At 44.9% G+C, this 25,758-nt stretch overlaps 9 protein-coding genes across 9 annotated transcripts, besides 25 other annotated features; all 9 read right to left on the bottom strand.

Moving 5' to 3' along the window:
• Positions 1 to 7: part of a sequence feature (AT_rich) that runs on past the window's edge.
• Positions 8 to 62: 55 nt separating this feature from the next.
• Positions 63 to 94: a microsatellite.
• A 238-nt stretch (positions 95 to 332) lies between these two features.
• Positions 333 to 362: a sequence feature (AT_rich).
• A 366-nt stretch (positions 363 to 728) lies between these two features.
• Tb10.70.7380 (hypothetical protein, conserved) lies at positions 729 to 1,949 on the bottom strand (the record flags this gene model as incomplete). Its single annotated transcript, XM_817245.1, has 1 exon — positions 729 to 1,949. The coding sequence occupies one exon, from the start codon at positions 1,947 to 1,949 to the stop codon at positions 729 to 731; it is 1,221 nt and encodes a 406-aa protein (XP_822338.1).
• Positions 1,950 to 2,016: 67 nt separating this feature from the next.
• Positions 2,017 to 2,073: a microsatellite.
• A 536-nt stretch (positions 2,074 to 2,609) lies between these two features.
• Positions 2,610 to 2,703: a sequence feature (GA-rich).
• Positions 2,704 to 2,891: 188 nt separating this feature from the next.
• Positions 2,892 to 2,972: a sequence feature (GA-rich).
• A 46-nt stretch (positions 2,973 to 3,018) lies between these two features.
• Positions 3,019 to 3,091: a sequence feature (A-rich).
• A 13-nt stretch (positions 3,092 to 3,104) lies between these two features.
• Positions 3,105 to 3,132: a microsatellite.
• Positions 3,133 to 3,490: 358 nt separating this feature from the next.
• Positions 3,491 to 4,210, bottom strand: Tb10.70.7410 (vesicle-associated membrane protein, putative; the record flags this gene model as incomplete). The annotated part of the gene is made up of 1 exon (XM_817244.1): positions 3,491 to 4,210. One exon carries the CDS (start codon positions 4,208 to 4,210, stop codon positions 3,491 to 3,493), a length of 720 nt encoding a protein of 239 aa, XP_822337.1.
• Positions 4,211 to 4,235: 25 nt separating this feature from the next.
• Positions 4,236 to 4,258: a microsatellite.
• A 375-nt stretch (positions 4,259 to 4,633) lies between these two features.
• Positions 4,634 to 4,711: a microsatellite.
• Positions 4,712 to 4,792: 81 nt separating this feature from the next.
• Positions 4,793 to 4,848: a sequence feature (CT-rich).
• Positions 4,849 to 5,485: 637 nt separating this feature from the next.
• Positions 5,486 to 5,508: a sequence feature (AT_rich).
• A 310-nt stretch (positions 5,509 to 5,818) lies between these two features.
• Positions 5,819 to 5,839: a microsatellite.
• A 102-nt stretch (positions 5,840 to 5,941) lies between these two features.
• On the bottom strand, positions 5,942 to 6,463 carry Tb10.70.7420 (hypothetical protein, conserved; the record flags this gene model as incomplete). The annotated part of the gene is made up of 1 exon (XM_817243.1): positions 5,942 to 6,463. The coding sequence occupies one exon, from the start codon at positions 6,461 to 6,463 to the stop codon at positions 5,942 to 5,944; it is 522 nt and encodes a 173-aa protein (XP_822336.1).
• Positions 6,464 to 6,494: 31 nt separating this feature from the next.
• Positions 6,495 to 6,564: a sequence feature (T-rich).
• Positions 6,565 to 7,042: 478 nt separating this feature from the next.
• On the bottom strand, positions 7,043 to 8,941 carry Tb10.70.7440 (hypothetical protein, conserved; the record flags this gene model as incomplete). Its single annotated transcript, XM_817242.1, has 1 exon — positions 7,043 to 8,941. The coding sequence occupies one exon, from the start codon at positions 8,939 to 8,941 to the stop codon at positions 7,043 to 7,045; it is 1,899 nt and encodes a 632-aa protein (XP_822335.1).
• Positions 8,942 to 9,576: 635 nt separating this feature from the next.
• Positions 9,577 to 9,597: a microsatellite.
• Positions 9,598 to 9,755: 158 nt separating this feature from the next.
• Positions 9,756 to 9,788: a microsatellite.
• Positions 9,789 to 9,796: 8 nt separating this feature from the next.
• Positions 9,797 to 10,621, bottom strand: Tb10.70.7450 (hypothetical protein, conserved; the record flags this gene model as incomplete). The annotated part of the gene is made up of 1 exon (XM_817241.1): positions 9,797 to 10,621. The coding sequence occupies one exon, from the start codon at positions 10,619 to 10,621 to the stop codon at positions 9,797 to 9,799; it is 825 nt and encodes a 274-aa protein (XP_822334.1).
• Positions 10,622 to 11,146: 525 nt separating this feature from the next.
• Positions 11,147 to 11,169: a sequence feature (AT_rich).
• Positions 11,170 to 11,573: 404 nt separating this feature from the next.
• Positions 11,574 to 11,608: a sequence feature (T-rich).
• A 246-nt stretch (positions 11,609 to 11,854) lies between these two features.
• On the bottom strand, positions 11,855 to 12,235 carry Tb10.70.7460 (hypothetical protein, conserved; the record flags this gene model as incomplete). The annotated part of the gene is made up of 1 exon (XM_817240.1): positions 11,855 to 12,235. The coding sequence occupies one exon, from the start codon at positions 12,233 to 12,235 to the stop codon at positions 11,855 to 11,857; it is 381 nt and encodes a 126-aa protein (XP_822333.1).
• A 114-nt stretch (positions 12,236 to 12,349) lies between these two features.
• Positions 12,350 to 12,371: a sequence feature (AT_rich).
• Positions 12,372 to 12,629: 258 nt separating this feature from the next.
• Positions 12,630 to 12,650: a microsatellite.
• Positions 12,651 to 12,688: 38 nt separating this feature from the next.
• Positions 12,689 to 12,725: a sequence feature (CT-rich).
• A 127-nt stretch (positions 12,726 to 12,852) lies between these two features.
• Positions 12,853 to 12,908: a sequence feature (CT-rich).
• A 519-nt stretch (positions 12,909 to 13,427) lies between these two features.
• Positions 13,428 to 13,451: a microsatellite.
• A 104-nt stretch (positions 13,452 to 13,555) lies between these two features.
• Positions 13,556 to 17,656, bottom strand: Tb10.70.7470 (structural maintenance of chromosome 4, putative; the record flags this gene model as incomplete). The annotated part of the gene is made up of 1 exon (XM_817239.1): positions 13,556 to 17,656. The coding sequence occupies one exon, from the start codon at positions 17,654 to 17,656 to the stop codon at positions 13,556 to 13,558; it is 4,101 nt and encodes a 1,366-aa protein (XP_822332.1).
• A 624-nt stretch (positions 17,657 to 18,280) lies between these two features.
• Positions 18,281 to 18,305: a microsatellite.
• Positions 18,306 to 19,318: 1,013 nt separating this feature from the next.
• On the bottom strand, positions 19,319 to 20,725 carry Tb10.70.7480 (ATP synthase, putative; the record flags this gene model as incomplete). Its single annotated transcript, XM_817238.1, has 1 exon — positions 19,319 to 20,725. One exon carries the CDS (start codon positions 20,723 to 20,725, stop codon positions 19,319 to 19,321), a length of 1,407 nt encoding a protein of 468 aa, XP_822331.1.
• Positions 20,726 to 21,295: 570 nt separating this feature from the next.
• Positions 21,296 to 21,317: a sequence feature (AT_rich).
• Positions 21,318 to 21,713: 396 nt separating this feature from the next.
• Positions 21,714 to 24,965, bottom strand: Tb10.70.7490 (hypothetical protein, conserved; the record flags this gene model as incomplete). Its single annotated transcript, XM_817237.1, has 1 exon — positions 21,714 to 24,965. One exon carries the CDS (start codon positions 24,963 to 24,965, stop codon positions 21,714 to 21,716), a length of 3,252 nt encoding a protein of 1,083 aa, XP_822330.1.
• Between the last annotated feature and the right edge of the window lie 793 nt (positions 24,966 to 25,758).

Below are 25,758 nucleotides of genomic sequence, written 5' to 3'. Positions count from 1 at the left end.
TTATATACCCTAAACAAAAATTCATTAAGTCACGATTTAAAATCACAGACACACACACACACACAACAACAACAACAACAACAACAACAACAACCGAGGTATGCATGCCCTTGTTTTTCTCCTTCATTGGTTTCCTGCCTTTTATTTCTCTTTCTCTCTCCTGCAAATGCAAAAGATAGGGGAGAAAAACAAGAGGAGGACAAGTAACAGAGAAAACCTAACAAACCCATACGGAAGTAACTTCATTTCTTCCTTCTATTCCTCCAATACTTGGTTTTTACGTGTTAACGGGTGAAGTGCATTTTCATCTATGAAGTAAAAACTCGTAAAAGTATTTATATAAATAAAATATATAAATAAAAGGGCAGTGATAATAGTGAGAGAAAGCGCAGCATAATACTTGCCACTCCATTTTCTTTATTTTCTTTCCCTCCTCTGTCCAATGAAGGTCATAGCTGAGAGAAATCCTTAAAAGGAAAAATGAAGGAAGGGAAAAGAAGCGATGGGAAGAGACATTTAAAATAACGCGCCCGTAGAGAAGGAAGTGGAACGGGAGTGAAGTGCCACAACCTTCGCCTTCTGCCCCCCCCCGGTTCCTCACGTTCCCTTTTTGTTTTTTTTTCCTCCCCTCCCTCCTCTTTCCTGCTCATTTTTAATCTGTACCGTTCGCTACCATAGTGAACACGCGCATCAAACAGTTGGACGCTCGCGCCTTCATTCTTTCACAATTAATCAATCTCGAATATATCTGGGTCATTGAAATCTATCTCTACGTCACCTTCAGAGGCCCTGCTGTTTCGGCTATTTAATCGCTTCATTCCGCTTCCATCACCGTCATCTCCGTGAGCACCACACGGTTTACTGAGTTTACACCGTGTTGTTTTATCCTTCACGTAACTCAAACAGCAACTGTTCACAACAAATATATTGCGGGGTTCCCCTTCTGGATCGGGCACAAGAATGCCAACAAAACCTGAGCAACATTTACAACGCACCTGCAACTGAAGTGCCTCTGAGGTGCCGCGACTCTTCGATTTGTTGTTTGAAGAAGCAACGCCTCCAACACGCACCTCCACGCCGTCCCAATGCATAAGCGAAAACGCTGCAATACCGCGCGTGAAAAAACGTATTTGGTGCTTAGGTGACACCAAAGGCATACCGCAGCGGATGCATTCGTAATAGCCATTAGTTCGTCGCCCCTCGTCCGTATTTATCTGTTCCCAAAGCTTTGTTGTATACGGTTCTTCTATTCTATCTCCTTCCAGCATCCTACGAATATGATCTGGTACAGACTTAAACTCATGCTTGGCGAGATGGCCCCCAAGAGAAGATACCTCATCTCCGTCATTTAAGCTTTCTTCCACGTGTTGTCGGTACTCTTCTTCAATTACGTCTTTTTCCGCTGGGTGCACAGAAGTACTGGAGAGGCCCCCACTAGATGGCATGTGACACATTTCCGGAGATATTTTATTTCCAACCTTCGACACATTTGCCACAGCGGGGCCACTCACACACGCAACGGGATCTTCTCCATTGGTCGGGGTTCTAACAAAACTTCCTAAATTATTGCGAGTTTTACCACGAACACCCACAGGTGGCCTTGCTGGTACTCTTGGAATGGATAACTGAGGTTTCTGCCCCATACGGCCATTAGCCACCGTGTACATTCCATCATTCCTATTGTTATACGATTTGTTGACGGAAATGGGTGCTGTTGCTGTAAACCGCGATGTTAAACTGCTAACTTGTCTGCGTTCCTCATGAACTCGCTCAGCAGATTGTTCGAGACTTTGAGGGGTTCGAGCGGTAAGTGAAGAAATGGAACCATTACGCCTCACACTGCAGGAAGTGGAACGCGATTGCCTGTTGGTATGATCAGGTTCAATAGGCACCAGCCGTTTTCCCGCGGCGCGATTACGTCGCTTGAGTGCTTCAATTTCCGGATGCATTAAATACTGGCGGTTGCAACGGGGGGTTGCACGGAGGGTACACGGTTTCCTTCTAATGGTGTAAAAGATAAAACAAGATTGATGATGATGAAGATGACAATAGTAATAATAATAATAACAGTAAATGTTAACGGAGCAAAACGAAACAAAAAAAATATATAAGTAAAGAAGGAGAGGATGAGGTGAGAGTCAAGACAGCAATAGGTCAAGCAGATACCTAAACAAGCGCGGGAGAGTGAGGAAGACCATAAATAAAGAAAGACTCGCAGCGATCACTTAGGTGGAGACAATCAGAACATTTCACGCAGGTTCAGAAGCAGCCCATCTTTTTTTTTTCTTTTTTTTTTCCCCCTCTTCCTCCCTATGGGAAAATAGATATGTGGCAGACAAAAGCAAATGCCTGAGGCACACGGGAGGTATTCGGGTTGCGGAAGGAAGATTAGCAACAACGACGACAAAAGAGCACTAACAACATCGTTCAACGAAAAAGAGGGGAGGGGATGGGGGAAAAAAAAAATTAATTTAGTAACGTAATAAAAATTGAGAGGGAAAAGGAAATGTCCAACGACCGAACGACAGTCGAGATCTGAGATAATAAATAAAGTGCCTCGGTGAATAATTTTTCAATTCTTTTTTTTTTGTGTGTGTGTGCACGTGAAGTCCTTCTTTTTTTTTTTCTCTTTCTCTCTCACACACACACACTCTTCTCTTTCTCTCTCCCTCTGCAACTCATTTTCTTTTTTTTTCTTTCTTTTAGTCATACGTTGATGCAAACCTAAGCATGGAAACTCCCAGACATAACTAAACGGCCGCAGTGAATAACAAAAACAAACAAACAAAAACAAACAAACGGAAACTGAGGGAAAATGAAGGGAAAGCATGAACAGTTTTTGTCACATACGGGTATAATTCCACAGCAGTTTATATACCACTACTTCAACACTTTTTCTTTGTTTTGTTTTTCCCTCCTCCTCCTCCTCTTTCTTCTTCTTTCTTCTTCTACCTCCTTTTTTTTTCATTTTTGTATGAGACCCTTTCCAATTGGTTATAAAACCCATCCACCATGTTATTATTCTATTTTATTTTTTATTTTTCTTTTTAACCTCATTTTTTTTTGTTTCCTCATCCTTTACTGTCACTTTCTTCTCTTCCCGCCTTTCTCTCTCCCTCTCTCTCTCTCTCTTTTTTTTTTTTGCTCCCCACCCTCAGTGCTTCGTAGGCACATATTCACAATATTATTTCAAGCAAATAATCAAAGAAAGAAAAACAACACCAAAAGGAGGAGAAAAAAAAAAAGGCCAAACCACCTGCAGTTCATTTTTACCAACCTTCCACAGCCGCTATCATCACTTCTTATTTCTTATTTCTTTTTTTTTTTTGCTTTTCAGTAGAGAAAATATCTCTTTTGTTTGTTTGTTTGTTCTCCTTTTTTTTTTTCATGTTTGTATGAAGCGCACATTCCCGTTGGGGTGTATGTTGGTACTTGTAGGAATGAAGGTTTAAAAATAAAAAAAAAAGAGGAGGGGTAAACAAAAAGAAAATTACTTCTTTTCCTCTTTTTTACCACCTACAAAAACGAATACCACAATTAAAATAAAAAAAAGAGCCACACCTGCAATCAATAACTTCCCCTTGACTGAACTCCACCACATTTGTTGGCGGAGATCACGACTACTTCGCTGGAAACCTTGCGCCTGAAGCTGCAAATCCTCTGTAGAGCGAACAATATCATCAATCCGTTGTCCACGTTGCATGACACGTTCTACATTATCGAGAGCAATTTCCTTAACCTCATCCACAGCTTTTTTAACTTTATTTACCTTATCATCTGATGAACCCCCATCACTGGAGCGGAGCAATAAATCACGGTAGGGTTTTACAAACACCTCCACTGCTTTGGGAGTAAACGACGCCACGCTCTCAACGAACATCTTCCGAAATGTTTTGGATGCCTCATCCAATGTGGCATGCGCCTTATGGCGTGTAAGCCCCATATCTGATAAAATAGCGAAGGCAAGTTCATTATCAGTACAAATATGGTAAGAAAGTTGTGGAGCTGCAGAACCACTAGAAGTGGCATTATTAGCCATCATAGTAGAACTAGTACGCATATTAGGTGCGGCACATTTACTGACAAGTTCCGCCCACATGAGTTCCGGAATGGAAAAGTCGCTGGTGGTAAAACCCGGAGCTTTACAGAGCAGTAACCGATCCGTCAGTCGGACCACGACCCCGCCATATATTTTTGTTCCTCCCTGCATGATGGGGGAGGGGAGGGGAAAAAAAATATATATATATATATATATATAATAAACTGAACGGTAAACAGAAAAAGAAAGAAATGGACTGCACAATTTCTTTTCCCACCCCCGCCTAAAAGCAAAATGTAATAAAGATAATGGGAAAGTAAACTAAATACACTAAATTAATGTTTTTCTCCTTATCTTAGAAATATGGTTGTTTTCCTTTTAATGATACGATGCACAAACACCGAAACACCTCAAAATATTTTTTAAGAAAGGAAGAGGAAACACGGTGTAAGCAAGATTGAGTTGGATTTCAGAATGCTTTTCTTCGTTGTTGTTGTTTTTTTTTTTTTTGGCAAACAACTGCAGAGGAGTGTCCGCGGTTGTATCAAGAACCAAAAAAGAAAAAAAAACAATAACAGTAACATCAGCAGTGACAATAACAATAATAATAATAATGATGGAAATAATAATAATAACGGAAATAATAATAATAATAGTAGCAATAACAATAATCGTAACCTCCACCTCTTCCGATCGTTTATAGCACAGCTAACGGATAAACCTCACAAGCAAACATCAGGGGGAGGGGGTGTAAAAAAAAAAAGAAAAGAAAGAAGGAAGGAAAGCGGGAAAATGACAAATAAAAGAAATTTCTGGACATTGTCAATAAACTAATGGGAAATTTGATACAAAAATACCCTTGACAATAACACCACAATGTTAGCATTGTGATCAACATTAATATTGAAATTATTTTAACATTAATGTCAGCGTTTTCATGCAGTTATTCCTTCAAGTGTGCCCGCAAGAGAGTCAAAAGATGTGCTCACGAGGGGAAAAAAGGGCGCGCGAAAGGGGGAGAAAAAAAAGAAAAGAAAGAAAGCAACAACCCTCAAATAGTAGTGAACAAAGATAAATAAACTTTCTTTTTTTTTTTTTTAAGATTGATGTAGAGCACAAAACATGTGGGAGACGAGGCATGGAAAAACCTCAACATAACGTGGACAAACAGACACAAAACAAGTCGAAGTGGTAAAACACGTAACAAAACAGTAGAAAAAACAACAAAAAAAGAAAGAAAAAAATTATTTACAACAGTCGCAACATATTCAGGAAGAGGGAGTCACTCCACTGTGTTGGAAAAAAAAACCCTAATATAACCGTTCCCGGGAGTTTCCTTCTTTCATGTCTTTCCTCCGTTTTTGTTTTTTTTTTTCCTTACCATTACTTTGTCTTCCACCCCTGCATATTAATTTATTATCGTTTCAGGTTCAACATTGAAATTACAATAATAAAATTAATAATAAATAGCAGAAGGTTAAATTAATGTAGCCAAGAACCCCTTCACTCAAACAGACATACGAATAGAAATATGTAAAAATAAATATATTTTGTTTGCACAAACAAACACGTGCATCAATACGCAAATATATGTTCCCACGAAAATTTACCATTGAAAACGTCACCGAACGGCGGGAAAAAAAAAAAAAAGAGTTCCCCTCCCCTTTGTTTCGCGGACGCAAATAATAGCACTTGTGGGCACAGGCATGTCTGTAATTCTAGATGCGGACTGTGGAAAGACAAAAACAAAAAGACAGTAATGCACACACACACACACACATATATATATATATATATATAAACACATACCAGCATTGATATGAATAAGTAAATATCAAGTAAATATATGTATATGCATATACGCACGCACTGAATGCTTGTAATATCTGTTTGTTTCTTCTGCTATGCTGTGGTGTTCGTGTCTGCTGTGGATGCAGGGAGGACTGAGGCACGACATAAGGGACAAACTAAACTTTTCTGCAGCCATGACCGAATGCAGTTTGCGTGATAACGGTGCTGACACGGCAGTTGTGCCACTTGAATATCATCCAAATCGTCCGAATCGAGGCAAATGCGGCATGAAAAAGGGCCCATTGCTTCTGGTGGTTCGGATCGCGATTCCTCGGCAGCACTAACAAATGTGCGCATGAGCTCTTCAACAATGGCGTTATTTGTGGCACTCGAGTGACGTGCGGCCCTTTCTTCAGCTGACTGCAAAAACTGAAGGAGATGCAAAATTTCATCCACTTCACTGTCCTCATGAATCGTTATGTGTCTCAGTCCGTATAAAGCACAGAGTTCATTCATTTGTCCATGGCTGTATACTCTCTCAATTAAAGGGGACTGACACGCTTGGCACTGAGTCAGTTGCTCGGAAGCTCCAATACCAGTGTGGAAGTTTTGGCAGCCGTGGCAAAAATACATTAGTTAGGGCTCTAAATTTTTCTTGTCATGCAAAAAAAAAGAAAAAAAGACAGAGAGTAAATACACGGAAGGAAAGAAAGAAAAGGTAAAAATAAAAAAAATTAATTAGGGAATGGTGGAACAAACGAATAGAACAGCAACAGGATCCCCTCCTGCTCCTCACTCCTCCGTAACGGCAGAGGGGATGAGGGTGGGTACAGGCATAATTTTGAAGCGCGGCGCAAAACAACGACTGAAGCGAAACGAAAAAGAGAGGGATGTACATAACACCAGGCGGTTGAAGGATGATAACAGTTGTTACAACACCCAGTACTAACGGTGCCAACACTGACCCGTAAGCGCATGCAAACAGATACACATTGGGTTGCAGAACGCATTTCCCCCTTGCACCATTCCCTCATCTGCTCGGTGCATGAGCACATATGCCCGCGCAGATCTCATTTCGACTGACCATCAGGACTTCATACTAGCTCTGCACATGCACACAAGTGTATCACTGTCTCTGCAAAGTTAGCTAACTGAAATAAAGCCTCGTAGACCAGGTGTGCACCGCAATGTATATTAGTAATTCGATACCATCTATGAGGAGGCAGCGGCCGCCGCCTCACGAAACAAATACAACATACCGTACAGCAACCCCAGTTCTGCGCCAGGCAGCAATTTCTTGGCAACAGTGTCATTTACCAACTCAACAATCTCTTTGGGGACGGGGCCCACCATCCCATCACTTCCACTACTACCGTTTCCATTAAGAGTGGACTGTACGACAGCAACTAATTCGCGTTCTAACCCTTCCGGCTTGTGCTGCTTCGCGAGTTGTTCGTTGTAATGCTGACGCCTTGTTTTAGCCAACTTCTCGGTGGCAGCCTCCCGATTGTTGAGTGCACTGCGAGAATCTTGTGCCTCTGCGGTATAAGCCGCATCGCCATCAATAGACAACTTTGCGATAATTTGGGTCTCCGAAACGTTAACGGCCTGTCCACCAGGTCCGCTAGACCTCGCCGTGTCATACTGCACCCCCGTCCTGCACGTGTTTCCAAACAGAGTTGAGCTTACGTGTGGATACACAACAGTAAGTTTAAAGGAAAACATTTTCTCTCCTTCTACAGATTTCCCTGCAAGATATAAAGCAGCACACAGCCCGTACGGACCAATAAAAGTTTTGGGCACCTCAACAGAGGGAGCGACGATGACATAACGACCGGCAGCCACATGCTCTAAAGTGAAACCCATTTCACTCACAAGAGGTCGGAGCGCTTCCGCATCATCCACCGCAACAAGCGCATCATAGTTTGCATGTGGAACACGACTCAAGTAAAAACGGCGGACCACTGCCATGAATGCTTTCGCTGCTGCACCATCCTGTAACATAGCTGACTTCCAAGCAGCGTCTTGCTTCTGTTGGTGAATTCCCTGCAGCATGTTAAAGGCATCCTCAGCTGCATCCTTAGCGGCATTTTGTTCAGTATCACACAGCCGTGCCACGTCACTACAGAGAAGTGAAAATTGAAGAAGTGGATCCCGCTTCCTGAGTCTGTCAAGTTTTCGTTGCAGCGACCGTAACATATCATCCTTCTCCTTTAGCTGCACTTGCAGGGCCTCGCTGAGCTGACGGTCTTGCGCCGCATTATCATGTTGAAGTCGCTGCACTGCGTCTGTCAGTTTCTCATTTTTGTGCCTTACCTGTCTCCATTCTTTTTCATGTTCTTTCAATTCCATGTTTTCAGAATTGAGAAGCATAACATCTTGTTCCACTCGACGCAGCTTTGACCGGAGACTAGCGTCTGTCTCACGCAACTGTTCAACCTCTTTCCTCAACTTCTCAAGATCTGTTTCAGCAGCGAGGAATTTACTACGATAAGAATTTTTCTTTGCCCTTATCGAGGAGAGCTCGGCGAAAAGCTCCTCAATCTCGGGTCCCAAGTTAATTTTCTTCAGTTCGTCAATGGTGGGTCCGGCAGCACCCCCCGAGATTCTCGCGGAGCCGGCTGCTGTCGATTCATTAGACGACTTTATTTTTGCCTTATTTTCCCTTTCAGCAGCCCCAGACATGCTGCGGATTCCATTCGCCTTTGGAGGTGTTTGTTGTTGCTGCTGGCTGGAGTTGTTAATCACCACCTTCTCCAACATTTCAATATTTTTCTGCGCCATTTTACCAATCCCCGGGACCTTCCCAAAAACCTTTTGGAACTCGAGTGCCTTTTTCATCAGCTCCGCTTGCTTCTCAGGGGACTGTTTATTAAATATTTCTTGAACTGCCTTCAACCTCTGTTCGTCAAATCCCGGTGGCAATCCACCTGCACCGCTAAACAGCCCTGACCATCCTTTCCCTCCAACTTCCCCTTCTTTTCCCGAATCCCCACGACCCCCGGCACCACCGCTGCCCCTTCCACTCATTCCAAAAAAAGGTCGGCATCCCAACATTTGAGAAGAAGAATTTGAAAGAAGGCCACGCACAAGGCGGCGCTGGCGATGCATGTCGCAACGATAAGTGGCGCTTTGAACTATACACGTAAGCTTATGTTCACTTTTACGTTAACTACAACGATATCCTTTGAGCCTATTCCTTTTCACCACACTTGGTAAAGTCAGTTGGCCTCCAAACGCTCTTGGTTCTTCTTCCGCTAATGTTATTATTTTGCTTATGTAAACCACCGCGTGCACTGGCAGCACAATGCACGAATCTCGTCACTGCAATGTGTTGCGTTACCTACACCGGTTAAATAAAACTAGCATGCAAAAGACAAAAGAAAAAAAGGAAAAGTGCAATGGAACCTCTCAAAATTTCGTACTCGTCAGAAACTTATTGCTGATAACCACAAATCAACGAAACACCATTATAATTCGTATTAACCTTATCTTACGCTTACTCTGCTTCACATCACTGCTGCGTCCAGCAGCCTCATCATTATCTACCTACACAAATGTAAAATAAAACAAGCATATCTGGAAGTAGGGGAAAATATACAACTACACCATCACCGTAGGCAAATAGTGCGGTGGTATTTCGCATCGATAAGAAAAAAAAATTTCCAAAAATGACGAGACGTGGTGGAACTTCCATTAACCTCCCTTCTTCCCAACAATGATTTCCTCCCCCACCTTCCACCAAAATATATATATATATATATATAAAGAAACACCAAAAACAATCTAGACGAGGCAGTCACGCATATATTGCCTGTAAAACATACGAGACGTCTCCTTGAGTAACGCAAGCCAAAGTTGCATCGCGTTTAAACTACATGGTGAAGAAAACCCATCCATTCCCACTCCATAGAGTCCCCCCCCCAAAATAAAAATAAAATAAAAAATAAAATAAAAAAACATGATTCATATGGTGGATGGGGCATCTGGTACTAACCCCCAAGCCTTTTTCGCCTCGTTCATGGTTCGCGGGTATTTCTTCCTGTTGTCACGCTCGCTACACCACTTATTAAGCCCCGGTGCATTGCTACCAACGTAACGGGGATCAGGACCAACATCATCGCCTTCCATAGTCCACACCGCCTCCGTCATGATACGCCAGCAGTCGGTTGTATTGGTGAGAAAGGAATGCATCGTATAAACTGTTAAAAGAATAACATCTCCCGGTTCAACAGCCACTGAAAGAAATGGGTTAACGTCCACTGTTATGCGGCGGCCAGTCACCTCATCTATGCCGAGCTGTTTGCCTAACGGCAGCAACTCATCAGGGTCATCTGTGTAGCAGCCATCGCCACAAATATCATCACCTTCTACATCGTGTTGACCATAGGAACTCCGTAACGCAGCATATGTGTCGCTGCTATTACTGCCCTTCACAATGACTGGTGTACCCATGTGCATTGGCGTGTCGTGTAATGGCACAAGTGCAATGATGGCCAACTTTGTCCCTCTATTCATATATACACTTGGCATACGTAATCCAAAGGATTCCTGAGGAGCCGCAAGATGTACAGACTGTATGTCCCACACACGAACTGCTCCACCAAACACTTGTCGCACAAGCGCCATGACACTCGTACCGCTCACCGCAGCTCGAAGTGAGTCCGTGTATGTTATTTGCGGTGGTGGAAGCTTCCCTGTAGAAGGAAATGGCAAACCTAATGCCACACCGCCACTACGCTCCAACATGCGCTTATGGTCCTCCTCACAAGTCCAACCACATGCGGTCATTTGCAGCCTAAGATTATCGAGAGCTGCACTTACTGTCACTCGTGGGACAATACTTTTAAAATAAAGATACCCGTCCCTGTCAAGACGATGACGGAGTTTCGGTGGATCATGATAAATTTCGTTACTGGGGATGAGGGGAAGCAAATCGCGGCCAACTGTGAGGTAACGGCTAGTACTCCCATTTCCCAGTGGAAACCTAAGCCTGCCATGACGTATGACTAAACATTTCTGCATTTATACACGTCCTTTGTTTGTCGTTTGCTTGTTTTTTTCTTTTTTGTGACGAAAGGTGTCACGTCCGTGTTGCTCACTCTTTCGTCAACTGTTTGTGATATTTTGTTTAAATGTCTCAACGATCAACACGTACGGCCACCTTGTATTTAAGATTATTTATTTATTTACTTTTGTGCAATTGAATTTCCTGCCGATTCTCTCCTTTATTGACTGCAGTGCTCCCACAACTAAAAAAAAAAGAAATGTGTTACCCCTGTATCACCTTCACCGGCAGTGCGTTATGTTACAGACTAAAATAATAATAATAATAAATACCGACTTCACAAAACAACAGAAAAAATAAAACGATCAGATCAGATCAGATACTTTCGGTAAAGTGTAAAATGTTGCTGCAATACAAATAAGTGCAACCGCAATGGGTTCTTCACACGCAAAAAAATATTGGCTGCGACTCTTTGAATAAATTTTCGCTGCGGTAACTCATATATAAAAGTATCTGAAACTCACTTAGTCTTGCCTTTGCGCGCCTTTTTTTCTTTTTTCTTTTCCTTTGGGCTCGTCCTTCCTTTCTTTATTCAATGATTTGAAATATTTCGACCGAAAAATAATGGAGGCATTTTTTAAAAAAACGGGCAGAGGACGAAAGACGGGAGAAAAAAAAGGAGGCAGATCGTTCGAAGGGGATCAGAAGTACGAAAAGAAAGGTTGACACTCAGTTAAAACAAAACAAAACAAAAAAGCAAAACAGAGCAACGGATTGAAGGGAACAAAACACATCAAATAAGTTACAAGCAGCGACCACCAAAACGCACGGGGAAAGCGAGAAACAAAGCGATGCGGTTGTGAATTTGAGTCCATATAAAAGCAGCTGAAAGAACTACACATAAGACATGACTGCATAATGTGTAAAAATATGAAGAAGAAGAAGTTCAGTTAAGGAGGAGCCAACCATGCAGGAAAATATAAAATTCACTACCACATCACTTCCTTCGCTTTGCCTCATGCACAACTCACTGAGCTGACGAAGCGTCCCTGAAAAAGCGGTTGGAAGTTATCGTCCCCATTATTCATAATTGCAGCAAGATCGGGTCGCAGAAGTAAAAACAGGTGCCGGCTCTCATCGCGTAAGACAACGGTATCATCTTTACGAGTGAATTCTACGAAAGATGCAACACTTTCCCCGTCGCTGTTTAATTCATGCCACGTTCCGGACTTCTCGTCATGAATAAAAGAGCCACCATCATGTTTCCACGCTTCCATTTCTCCCATCAGTTTGCATTCCTTCGCGCCAGCACTCAAGATGTTGGTACATAATGCGAAAACAATGAGTACCAGAAACCGGACAAACATGAAGATTTTGCACAAACAGCTATTTAACATCTTGAAATTATCCTGATCCTTCCGCTCTACACCTCCCTATTCTCTTCGCTTCTGCAATCTGTCCGTTTTTTTTCCTTTTTGTTATTAAATAGAAATTATTTTGGAAGCTTCTTCTTTTTTTATTTTTATTTTTTTTCTCCGCTTCTTCAAGTCCCTTATACACGTGTAAAGGCCCTGCGTACCCTTAACGGAAGCAGGTGCAAAATACACGCGCAAACAAACTCAAAGCAGTAAGGTGCTGCGGACTGGAAGAAACCAGACAAAAATAAAAATAAAAGGGAAGAAACCGAACGGATTTATTATAGCTTCAACTTGACTTCTACGTACAAAAATACGAGATTGCTTATAAAGCTATCTCCAAATAAACCATGCACTAATGATTTTTTTAAAAAAAATATATATATATATATATATAATCTTTGATATACTGTATGATCAGGAACAGTAAATTATGAAGAAGAAGGAGAAAAAAGGGAGAAAAAGAAGAAGAGCAAGTTGGCACCGCAACCAAGTAAAATGCATTGATGATAAAAACGCAACATTAAGTACATGAAAGCAGGGGGAAAAATGGCGGAACACTACAGTAAAGGAAACAAAGTGAAACCACGCTAAAAATTAAGAAGAGAAGAAAAAAAACAAAGAGAACAACAAAAAAAAGTAAAAGACGGAGAAGGGTTGAAGAAATTGTGTGTGAGTATATAAACAATGTCATGTAGAAGAAGCTACGAGCCACTGGATCACTACTCCCTATGATTTACTAACCATTTCTTCCTTTTCCCTTTTCTTTTTTAAAAACATGGACACGACAGCTACAAACATTGCATGCGCGTGCGGGTACCATAAGTGTTAAGAGAAAAGGGAACAAAAGAGGTTGGACACAAATAAAAAACTCTCACCAACAAATCCCGGGGAGGGTAAGGACAATTCGGACGACATATATTAATAAGTATTTGCTCACCACAGAAAATTATTTTTCAACCAACAAAAAAAACACCAATGCAGTACTCAGGCATGCAATAAAGAGGGAATAAACATACAAAAAAGAAAAGAAGCAACTAAAGGAAGCTCTATAAATTATGCAGCGACGCACTTGCATTTTCTTTTTCCCATCAGTATCTCGCCAACAGTCGAGTTATTAACGATGTGTAAAGGGAATCCCAAACAAATTATCAAGATGAGTCCCAGTGTTGCAAGAGAGAGAGAGAGAGAAAGAGAGTTAAAGAAAAGAAAAATGAGGAGACCCTGCTGCATTTGTAAATGAACATTTGTTAACGTGTGACACAACGAAAAAAAAAGGAAAGGAAACTGTAGAAGTGGGTATTAGGCATCTTCCTCTACCTTCAAACGAACTCCATTTGCGGCAACCCCACAATTCCTCGGAGTTTTTCCACTACCCTTTTGAGAAGACTTTGGTGTTGTTTTGGCTCTCGGCACTGAAGACCTGCACCTGCTGGCACTTCTGCTGCTTACGAGGATGTCAGCGGCTTCGTTGTTACATGCAACTTTATCTTCTACTTTAATTTGCACATCTCCTGTTGAACCCGTCCTTTTGCGTTTGCGTTCCTGAAGAACACTCAACACCTTTTGCTGAAAAACGACTGGATTTATACCCACCGTACGAGCCACATCTGACCGTTTGAAAACACCAACGAGCTGATGAGCCATTTCAAACATGTTGTTTCGGAGAGAAATGATGATAAACTGCGCACCACTGGCTTGACGAAGGATGTAGTTTGCAACAATGGAAACGTTGCGGAAGTCCAGTGCGGCGTCTATTTCATCCATGACATAAATCGGTGTCGGTTTAATGTCGTGCAGCGCGAAAATAAGTGCTAAGCTCGACAGAGTCTTTTCACCACCAGAGAGGTTGGAAATCTGCTTCCATGACTTTTTCGGGGGTCGAACAACAAACTGAATTCCTTCAAAGGGATCATTTGCATCAACAAGTTCCAAGTCCGCGTCACCACCGTGTGTAAGCAGTTGGTAAACTTCACGCAAACGATTTTGAACACGAACAAAACACGCCATGAAACAGTCCCTGCGTTCATCCTTCAACTTTTGCAACCGCTGGTCGGCCGCATCTGATATTTCCCTTATTCGAAGATATTCAGCCTTCCCCTTGCGGTGCTCAGCATCGCGCTCACGCCACAGCCGAACCGCACGGAAGTCGATCATATTATTCAACCTCTTGGCTTCTTCACTCAGTAGTTTTGCTTTATGCACACATTCGTCGTAATTGTAGTTCAACAGTTGCTCTGCCGAAAGTCGAAAAGTCATGTTCCTCACATCCACCTTCTCCTCTTCGCGGTCCTGAGAGAGAACATCGTCTGCGCCGTTATCACTACGACCATCCCCCTCCGCGTCCTGAGAAGCAGACTCATCGTTTGCATTTACTGCGTCATTCTCTTCGTCCTCGTCTCTTCTTTCTTCTTCATTATCTTTGAGGTCTAGAGTTTCTATGCCATAAAAATCTACGTTTTCCCTAATTTTTTCTTCACAACCATCAATCTTCTGCTCAAACTTCGCCAACTCTTGCAAAGCATCAGCCATTTTAGCCACTTCTATCTGTCGAAATCGGTCCTCATCGTCTAACCGTCTCTGAGCCTCAACCAAAGCCTTATGTGCCACTGGTACAGCTGCCTTTGCACCTTCCAGAGCCAACTGGGCGTCGTTAAACCTCATCTCTGCCCCTTTGAATGCCCGCGTAACCTCCTCCGCTATTTCCTTCGCCGTCACAAGCGCCGCCTCCAACTCACCAGAAGACTCAGCAAGAATGCGATTAAGATCTTCGTTGTATTGCGCAATATCTCGCTCTTTGCGTTCTTGCGTCGCACGGAGACGCTGTGATAATCGCCGACATTCCCGCAGGGCCTTGTCTTCTGCCTCCACCCGTTCCTGTTGGGTCTTCAGGTTCTGGCATAGCGCCTTGTATTCAAGTCCACCAACGTTGTCAATTTTGTTTTCGAGTTCTTCCAGTGCACTACGGTGCTTGATATGAGACTTCTCTGCGGCACCAAGCTGTCTTTCTGCTTCCTCGACAGCACACTCCAGCGCCCTCCGTTTCCTCTCGTTCTCTTGCGAAGCCTCCCTAATTTCCCGCTCTATCCGAGCCTGGCGCTGCGAATCCGCTTCCACGGTGACACGAAGCGTGTTTAATTCCACATGAAGTTGCGATATCTGAGCAGGATTGAGGTGCCGCTGCTTTTCGCGTAGTTCATGTATTCTACTCTGGGCGTCGCACTCGGCTTGAGCCGCTTCCACCAGCTCTGCTTGCAAGTTTTGAAGAGTTGCGCGCACCGCCTCCTTGTCTACCGGAAGTCGAGCTGCCTTCAGCCCCGCCCCACGTGGCGTGTTACCGCCTCCCGTTAAGGACCCACCGGGCTCTGCCAACTCTCCACGAAGCGTTACGACACGATAACGTTGAGGACCACCAAAGGCCACCTCACGCGCCTCAGTAAGACCAGATACCACAAGTGTATTCCCTAAAGCCTGATAGAAGGCAATACGGAACCGGTCATTGACAGGGGTAATAAGATCAAACAAGCGCTTTGCCTTTGGGGTTGGTGAAGTGAAGGGTGTTTCCATTCGGTTTCCAATTTGCCGTTCGATTTCCTTCAGTACAATCATTGTGGCACGTCCAATGTCATGCGTGCGCAGCAACTCGAGGGCTTTGGCTGCCGTCTCCCGATCTTCCACCACGTGATAAGACCACGCGTTGCTTGCCACACCAGCTGCAACATCGTATGCGTCATCAATGCGACCAAGTTGTCTTAGTGTGCCATAGTAGCCCTTGAGCGAGCGCTGCAGAAGAAGAAATCTAACGGCCCGATCATCGCTTTCACCTTCGCTAAAGGAATTCTTGATATCCTGTATAGAAGCATTTATGCTGTGTTTCTTTTCTGCTGCTTTTGCAAGGGTTTCTTGAAGACCCTTTAGCTCCGCGTTGTATTTATTGGGATCAGCTCCTTTCAAGAGCCTCTCCACTTCTTCAATACGCCGCATGTTACATTGTAACGCAGAGGCAATGTTATGTAACTGTTCCTGCCGCTTCGTCCCCGAAACATCAAGTAATTGTAAGCGGTTTTGGGCCGTATCAAGTTGCTCCTTTGCTTCCACCAGAGCTTTTTCATATGGGGCAAAATCAGCCTTCTTCTTATCTAGCTCCTGGCGAAGTGGTGTGAAGATGCTAACAAACCTCTCTGTTGCGACGTCATACTCTTTCTGAAGTTTTTCTACTTGTTCTCGCGCTTCATTGAGATTCTGCTGATGGATGGCAGCCTCTCGATCCGCGTCCTGTTGTTGTAGTTGAGCCTTTTGCATGTCGCTTGCAGCATCTTTTATTTGTTTTTCCTTTTCTTTCCTTGACTTCGACTGCTCATCGGCCCCGGATTTCAAACGATCCACCTCCTTCTGAGCAACGTCTCTTTTTGTACGGGCTGCGTCACGCTCCTTCGTTGCTTCAGCGAGTTCTTTCTTCCGTTTGTGAAGCTCATCCTCAGCAGCTGACTTCTCCGCCATTTTTTCATCCACAGTCACCTTCAATTTTTCGACACGGTTGTCTATTTCTTTCAGAAGACGACGGGGTTCAGCGAGCTTCTCTTCGACAACTTGCATCCTCAGCTGGCAGAGTACAATCAACGTCTTTTGTTGTAAATTGTCTTTCTTGACGAATTCTATCGCACTATTCTTGGCGGAGTCTAGCGCCTCCCGTTCAGCGCGTAGCTTACGCTCGCGATCCAAGGCGTCTAAACGCTGTTGTTGCGCCGCTTCCGCTTCCCGTGTCGCCTCTGATATGCACTGTGCAAAGTCGTTAGTTCCTATAAGGTCATCAAGGTACTCAAGTAAACCCTCCTCACCCTCACGCTCTGCTTTAGGTTTCATGAGCGCAATTTGCTCCACTTCACCTTGAAGAATAAGAAACCGGTTGTGTTCCAGGTCTACACCCTCTTTGATGAGCGTCTCCACGACCTCCCGTTGTGTTGTTCTGGTGCCTTGAATGAAATATTGAGAGGCACCGGTTTTATACACCTCCCTCTTAATGGAAAGTACACTGTTTGGGATTTCCTCACGTTGGTTCGGGTCCCGTTGCTGTTCTGCACTCTCGCGTAAGCGTACAAAATGCACTGTTACTGAGGCATATGTGAAATTTGGATGCGCCGCAGAGGTATGAATAAGTTCAGAGAGTTTCTCCAAACGGATCTTCCTCGCATTCTTTCCAAACACGAAGAGCATTGCATCAATAACGTTAGACTTTCCGGAGCCATTAGGTCCAACAACCGTCGCAAATGTCTTATGAAACGGTCCGATGCGGTGCTTTCCCGCGTACGATTTGAAATTCTCTACGTCAATGTCACGTATTATCAGTCTCGAAACCTTTTCTACCACTGGTTGAGCAATATCTCCGTTGCTTTCGCAGCTCATCCCACGTTCGTGTCCTCAGGTTCGACTTTTCCTATATTTTGATTGTTATAAAAAGGAAAAGGGAAGCAAAAGGAAGAGGAGTAAGATAGTAAGAAGACTGGTGCTTCAGCAACTAATGTCAAGGGCGCACCGCTACCTGGGGCCGTAAATAGTGACATGAGCGTGCTGTTCACAAAAAAAAAAACATGTAACAATATGCCAAGTTCAGTAAACATGGTGATTAAATCGACCACGGCTGATACCTGTTTTGCATGAAGACACGAATACTCCCTATAAATGACCCTCGGCTTTTCCTCCGTAGCATTAGTGATATGTTTACTTAAAATGTACCCGCATCAAATCTTTGGCGCCCTATTCGCTCCCGGAGTCAAGGGCACATGACGTGGAAGAAACTAAGCGCCATTATAACAACATATACGAAACCAACAAACCGCACACTTGCTGGAAAAGAGAGGGAATTTCTGAAAAAAAAACGTGTCAAGGAATATCGGTTACCGCAAGGAGTTTTAACATGATAAGTTGGCTGACGTTGGTACGCAGATGTTCAAGGAAACGTGCAACCGTTGTTTTACAACTCCTCACTGGTACCCTGATCACATTAGAAATATGGACGCAATATCCGATGAGAGAGAGATAGAGAGAGAGAGAGCAAGAGGGGAAGCCCAACATAAGAGGCATAACCGACGGAAGAGGGAAAACATAGCTGTTATACAACAGAACACTCATAAAGGCCGCCCTCCAAGCTTGGAAACTACACAATGCGCAAATGCATGCCCACATCGGCTCTAGTATTAAAACCTAATATTTCAGCTAAATCTTCCCTTTTCTTCCAGTGGATACCAGAAAATACTAACAAAAAGGGGAAAGAAAGGCTGTAAGGTATGCTCCAGGAACTGCGTTTCAGGTTCAGCACTCAACACTACATCGGTGAATCAACCTGCCACAAAAGCAAATTATAATATGGGAGTGTGCGCGCATGAACAAGGGGGTAATTCGTTGGAACAAATGTTATCTTACACCACATGAGCAAACCAAAACGACATCAGGCGAAGGTCGAGGGAGAAGCTCAAAAAAAAAAAAAAAATGGATGCATATACTTTCCCCCTCTCCCACTTCGCGGCAAATCGATGTTTCTGGAGTGATGGGACGGGACCGAAAACAAAACAAAACACAACCGCCGACTGCTTTTTTAAAATACTACCCAATGTTTTACCCCTCTTTTTGTTGGGGTGTTCTGTAACTTATTCCTAAATTCAGCAAAGACATGCACCAAAAGTACCTAAAATGGGCAATGGCGGAAACAACTATGGCGCCTCCAATGAAAATTTCGTTAAGCATGAAACAATAGCAAAGAATACACACGTAGGACCGTCTCCATCCCTCATTAGCACACCACTGAGTGAAGGAGGAGGACGAATCACACCAAAAAAGAGCGTAAAGAGAGTCTTCAGTTGTGAAAGAAAATAGAAGGGACACACACATATATATACGCTTTTGTATACATATCATATATGTATACCGGCGCTCCCCTTCCACATCACAACTTCATAAATATCGCTGCACCACCAAACGAAGCCATATACCTTCAATCCCCGGTGGGTCTTATTTTCATCCCTTACGTGAGCTTTCCTTGCCCACCTCCAAACCCCCGTGGAACCGAATTTAAATGCACTCCCACCGTTGAACCATAATCTTCTGTACTGAGAGAAGGGCATTTTTGGCTACCTCAGGAGTCTCGTGTGACATCAGCTCCATAACACGAGCCATGACACCTTCCAACTGCGGTAACTGCAGCAGCGCACGGCCTGTTGGGTGATGCCGGACAATCTCACCAATGTCATGGCATGCAACAGCGAGAGTAAGGCTGTTGGTGGAATTCATAATTATATTACCCAATGCTTCCAGCACCTCATAGCCGTTTTTCTCAAACTGCATAATATTGCTCTGCCAAAATTTCGCACAGGTGTGCACTGGAGTCCACTCAAGAGACCCGCTAAGTACTTCACCACGGTATTCCGAGAAGCTAGTTAAGGTTTCCATGCTGTTTTCAAGCACATTCAGCAAGTCTTGTATGAGTTCACTTATATCCTCGTCACCAAACTTACGGCGAGCAAGCTGAGTTAGCGTCTTCAACATTCCAACACCCACCATCTCAGCAATAAAGGAGGGACCCTTTCCTCCATTCACTCGCGCAAGTTTAAATATTTCGTCCGAAACCCATGTGGCGTCGGAAGGATTGGTCACTGCGTCCATGTACTGGCGCTCCGCCTGCACGAAATTCCAAAGGACCATCAACGCGACGCGGATACATTTCTCTTTTTGCATACGTTGTATAACACGGTGAATATGTGGCAACATCTTGTGTTCCTGCAGGGAGACGACCCCGTCAACCTCATAGGAGAGTAACCACGTCACAACCAGCACCTCGTATGTCAACTGAACAAGACTCGCTGCATCATCGCCTATGGTGTCAGTAAGAAGCCGTGGAAAGTATTGCACCAGTTTGTTGTCAAAGAAGTAGTGGCGTAGCGCTTTCGCGTGGGCCATAATCGCGCAGTTATGAACTGTAAAGCTAACCGCTTCAACCTGTAACGGGTTAACCGAAAGGGACTCGTTCACAATAGCAAAGAAACGCTCCAACGACTCCTCATTAAGCTTCGGATCGGCATACCGCAACGTCGTCGCAGCTAAATACAGGGCGGGGTCTGAAATCATTCGGTCGCGACTGTGTGTGGTGGCGAGGTAAAGGAACATCTGAACGGGGTCTTCCTGGTCTACCAGCACTGATGAACACAGTCCCAGCGTCTTTCCCATTACGGTTGACGATCGAGCGAGATCCGCAAACAACCGCAACAGAACACCAAGAGTGCTTTTATTATGCGTAGTTGCAAGCGTTTTGATCAGCACCATGCAGATGTCCTCGTGCCTTCCCCTCATATAGGTCTCCAACACCCTTCCATGCTGCGGGCAGTCAAAAAGCTGCTCAAGCACCTGCGTCATGGTTTCATCTACGAATCCCGTTTTTCGCACGTGGAAGAGCGCATCCGCAACCTCGGGCGTGGACGACATGAATTCTCTCTACAATATCAATAAAAATCCCCGTTGAGTGTCAGCTAGAACTTCAGACAAACACAGCTACAGTCACAAAAATGTATATGAGCAAACTAGCCGTTCCAGGTGCACAAAAAAAATTTTAAAGGAAAGCAGCGAAACTAATGAAAACGCCAGGAAAGTTAAAAAATACAACAGAATATCCACTGTTAAGAAGAATGCAACGAATCCCGACAACTCGGACAAAAGAAAACGAAGTAAAATAACCAAATTGAACAATAGCGAGAGGTCGTGTAGATATCCTAACAGTAGCGACACCAGCAGCATCTAACAACGTCACGTGAGAGGCACCTTACCCGCAATTCGCTTGAGTCCCTTTTCCCTGATGTACTCACTCCTTAAGTGGTGGTATGTATGTGAAATCTTTAAATCGGGGTGACACGCACAACCGCGTCCCCCTTTTCACAATTTATTATCTTTTTTAAATCACTCCGCGTACAACCTTAAGCAGCCCCTAGTTAACCCCCTTCACAACCTTCAAAGCATTGTGGAAGCTACCATATATCAATAAACGGTGAGGGAATATTGAAAAAAAAAATTATTTTTATAACTGAAACAAAAAAAGTGAAAAAGAGAAGAGGGAAAACAAACAAAGGCAAACAAAACGAAAATACCGAAGTGGCGCGTACAAGAAAACGCGAGAGCGTTAAAGCACTCTGCTTCCACAAAAACCACCACACCTTGTTTTAAGGCATACACAACACACACAAACGGAAAAAGAGACAGCATGACCAACACCACTCCGAAAAAAAAAAGGAAAAAAATGGTATAGAATTACTAACGAAATCTTTCGTCGACAATTGGTACATCCGCAACGGTTGTATCTGAATGCACATATATTACTCGTACAAACATACGGGTAACATGTACCTTGCAACGTGATGATAGTGAATGCTACAGAGGGGATCAGAAATAGTACAAGCACGATATAAGGCATTCAAGTACTCTACTTACTAATTCGTTTCTGAACAGCAGCCTTAAGAGCTCTTTGCTTTTCTTCGCGTAGTTGTCTATACCTAATCAGAGCTTCCGCCTTCTTGGCACCACCATTAAGGGTTGTTGTCGAATTCGGGATGGAGGTGGAACTAGAACCGCTTAAACGCTCTGTAACGAGAGCACCTTTTACACGACTTCCCACTGACGGCGGTGTTTCCTCCCGATCGTTCGCCACGGGGTGAATTTCACTTGGCCTAAAATGGTATACACTCCACTCACGCTTCTCTTCCACCACTGCTGCATCGCACGGTATGCCACCCACGGGTGCGTTTCTGACGCGGGAATTGACATGGTGCCCAGTTACTGCGCTTCTAGGGACAGTTTGCTTCATGGCAGACACCACCCTGGAAGGAGCTTTCCTTTGCGAAATGGGGGTTCGTGCTTGGCTTATAGTTGAGGTAACAACATCCGACTCCATTCCCGTCTCATCATCCTTCCACTTCTTAGCTTCAATGGCCTCAACCGGTTCCTCTACCGCCAGGTTCCCCGCAAGTCCAGCTCCACGCACTGCATTTTTCACGTCACCTCCAACTAACTTTGGTGGGGTTCGTAACTTCTTCGCTTCAGCTGCAGTTCCCAACGGCCTCCCAACCTTAGGTGAGACACGCATAGCGTTACCAGAGGAGGTTGTTTGCTTCACAGGAAACGCGCGAGGTTGCGTATACGACACTGAAGGTGCCGCGCCAATCCTTTTTGGCACTTCCCTCTCGTGGACTGCTGCGTCGAAGTCTCTTGGGACCCCAATCTCAAGCGCATCCTTTCCACCATCTGCAGAAGTTCCCATGCCTGCAGGCGTTTTTGGAGTCTGCTTCGGAACATGGAAATCGTCATGGGAAACTCGTCTGTTCGACACTAATCTAGAAACACCATTTCCCCTACGGTGAGCAATGCCGGCACTCTGACACCGTGATGGTTTGGCACCCTTAGCTTGGTCCGACTCTAATAGCGGTTTCATCTGTGTACCGCCCGTCGCTAACCGCGCAGATGTGGTGGTCTGAGGGGTATTCTTAACGGTTGGGCTGCTTCCTCCGTCCTTTGAAGTAGTTGAAAGCGGCGTACGATCGAGTGTACTTTGGGAGGGTACCGGCGGGAAGTCACAGTAGATCTCTAGTTTTGCACCACGCAGTCCGCTAGGTGCTTGTTCACTAATAAATACGTTCCAGTCTTCCTGCGTAAGCAGGGATATACAGTCTCCTTCAGCATCTTCATATCGTAACCGGAGTTTCTGCCCCGCTGGTCGATGATGCAGCGCCGTCTGCTGTGTGCACAAGTCGTGCACCCTCTTATACACTTCATCAAAGGTGCACGTTTCAGTTCCTTGGATTCGCAGCACGCGCAACTGCGCCTCGAAGTGGATCTTGAGCTTAAATCCATCCACATCAGAGGAACGCGCCCTTCCTGCTAGTGCTCGTTCGCTTGCTGCTGGTTCGACCCATGAACCAAATTGTACATGTGACCATTCATTTTGTGGATTTCCCACCTCAGTTTGTTGAGTCCGCGTACGTGTGAACGCCGCGATCGCATTTCCGCCTCCCCTGACGCTGTGCGACCCGCAACTCAACCCACTATTGCTCCTTGTGTGTAGACCATGGGCAGTACCGCTATCAGATTCAGGATCACTTTCGTGTTGAAAGCGACAAAGACCTTGCATCGCCCGGGTAGCAAGCCGCTGCCAGGCCGCTTGGTACGCTGCCGTTGTTTCCGACGTCCAAACGTGCGAGGGCACGTGCGCAAGGTTCATTTTCATAGGGTTCACACGCTTCACAACGAAGTCTGTGAGCGACACTCCAGAGGGAAGATTCTGCATTTCCCTAAGCAAGGTATTACAGCGCTGAACCGTCTCTTCACCGGCCTCGGGGTTACCCACAATGCCAAGTTGCAACAAAAGCTCATTCGCCTGATGAATTGTACGAAAGAGAGTTACCGTTTCGCCCGCCTGAACAGCCAAGCGCAAAGCCATCGTTATATTCCCTACCTGCTGTAGATGTACAATCTGCTTCCTTGCCTTCTCCGCTAGTTCAGTGTCTTCGGCTGACAGTTCTTTTCCAGCGCGCAACTCCTCGACAGCACAGAGACATTCCGCCAACCTCTTCCCATCCTTGGTTGTCATGGCCACCCGCAACGCCTCCATACGGCTCTTCCTCCGTTTTAGGGATTGCTCCACCGCTGCAAGGGGCTCCTCCAGGTACTGGTGCAGGAGTTCAGATAACGTCTCACCGGGTTGAATGATCTTACCTATCATACTGCTTTCCGTCAACGCCAGCCGCTGCGCGCGAGCGAACGCGCCCTTAACGTCACCCAACTCCGCCTCCTTTTTTGCCCCCGAAACGATCGCCTCCCACTTTTCTATCGCAGGAAACCAACTCTTCTCCACCCAATCAACAAACGGGCATACAATCCGCACTGTCCCTCCCCCGCCCTTGTTTCCCCAATACTCACCAAACAGCTCCTTAACACGCACTGCTTCTCGTGAGGCCACAGCACGACGCAGCACGAGCACCTTACGTGCGCCTCCTACTAGATCACTGACGGCGCTGCGGCAGCTTTTCAAAGTCTCCCTGCTCCCCATGAAGAACTCTTGTACATCCGCCACGTCGTGATTGCGGTAACGCACCTCTATGGCATCGAGTACAGCATCGATGTTTGCTGCCGATGCACCAACCTCCTTCTCCAGCTCCCTTAAGGAAATGCTTTGTGAAATCGATACGTACTCCAGTCTTGCAATCCACGCAAGTAAAGTGGCCGCTTGGTCGTGAAGCTCCGCAGCGAGTGCCCGCCTTGTTGTGCTCTCACGGTCCGACGTGTTTACCGCGCGACGGAACGTGACAAGTGAGCCATGCAGCGTGCGCAAGGATTCCGGTGGTGGAGAGACGCGCTCGCGCCGTGTGAGAGAAACGGTAACGTGCTCCACATACGTGAGTATTGCCTCAAGTTCACCGAGTGGGTCCGCATTTACCTCCCCAAGAGGACCTCCACGTGGCGGGGTCTTCATCTGTTGAACAGGTGGTCGGTAGAAAAGCGAGTCTACGCCCCGCATGCTCTCTGGATGAAACCTGTTGGCAGCCTCACCCTTTACATTCTCCTGATTAACGGAATCATTTACCCATTCCCCCAAAGAACTTGGATGAACAGGGGGCCTGCAAGTGGGTGAGCTGGAACGCGCAGAGGTGACGGGTGCGACCGGTTCACTCTTCTTTGGCATTGCTCAGCTGGATAGTCGAACTGCTGAAGCACCTGCTGGACCTAAGAAAAAAACGAGGTATAGTATCGCGACAATAGCTTACAGAGAAACTCCACGAGTCGCCAAACCGGGAAATTCAGGTACCGTTCCACGTCACAGTCTCTCTTCTCCCGTGTACGTCAATGGTAACAACCACCCTTCTTAGTTGCAGCAACCAAGTATTCTTTCCCTTCGGCACAGTACTGTTACTTAGTATCAGAAATGACAGCTCTTAAACACCTCACTGAGCACTTGTGAAAGAAAAACTGTCAAAACTGTTTATTCTCCTCCTCTTTAGAAGACAATGGCGGAGCGTGCGTATATGGTTTGTGTATGATTTCTACAGGTAAGGGGCGCGTCTGGAGGGATCTATCAATTTCTTACGAAAGGGTAACGTGGAAGTCGCACAATCTCCCACCTCAAAGGTCCCCTTTTCCCCCAGTGTGTGAATTGCAGCTGAAGCCTCTTACGGAATGAAAGAATAGCTATTGGAGTTTAGCAAAGAAAAAAGAGAACAAGAAAGTCTGTGGTTCGCAACCAACACACGAACAGCGTATCGAAAGTATTCTTTTTTAAAAAGGAAAAGCCGCAATCAAAGATAAGTAACACCGAAAAAAAACCAGAAGTCACACGCGCGCTGTGCATATGTTACACACAGCAACATCCATCATTCCCATTAAGCCCCTCTTCACCAGAGATGACGGCAGTCAATGTTATCTGCCAACATCTTCTAGTGGTGCTCTCATGCTTCGTCAAGTATACACAGTGCCATTTT

This window comes from Trypanosoma brucei, chromosome 10 (genome assembly GCF_000002445.2).
Source record: "Trypanosoma brucei brucei TREU927 chromosome 10, whole genome shotgun sequence".
Classification (NCBI taxonomy): Eukaryota; Euglenozoa; class Kinetoplastea; order Trypanosomatida; family Trypanosomatidae; genus Trypanosoma; species Trypanosoma brucei.
Note: the sequence above shows the minus strand (reverse complement) of the source record. Positions and strands in the feature narration are given on the sequence as shown.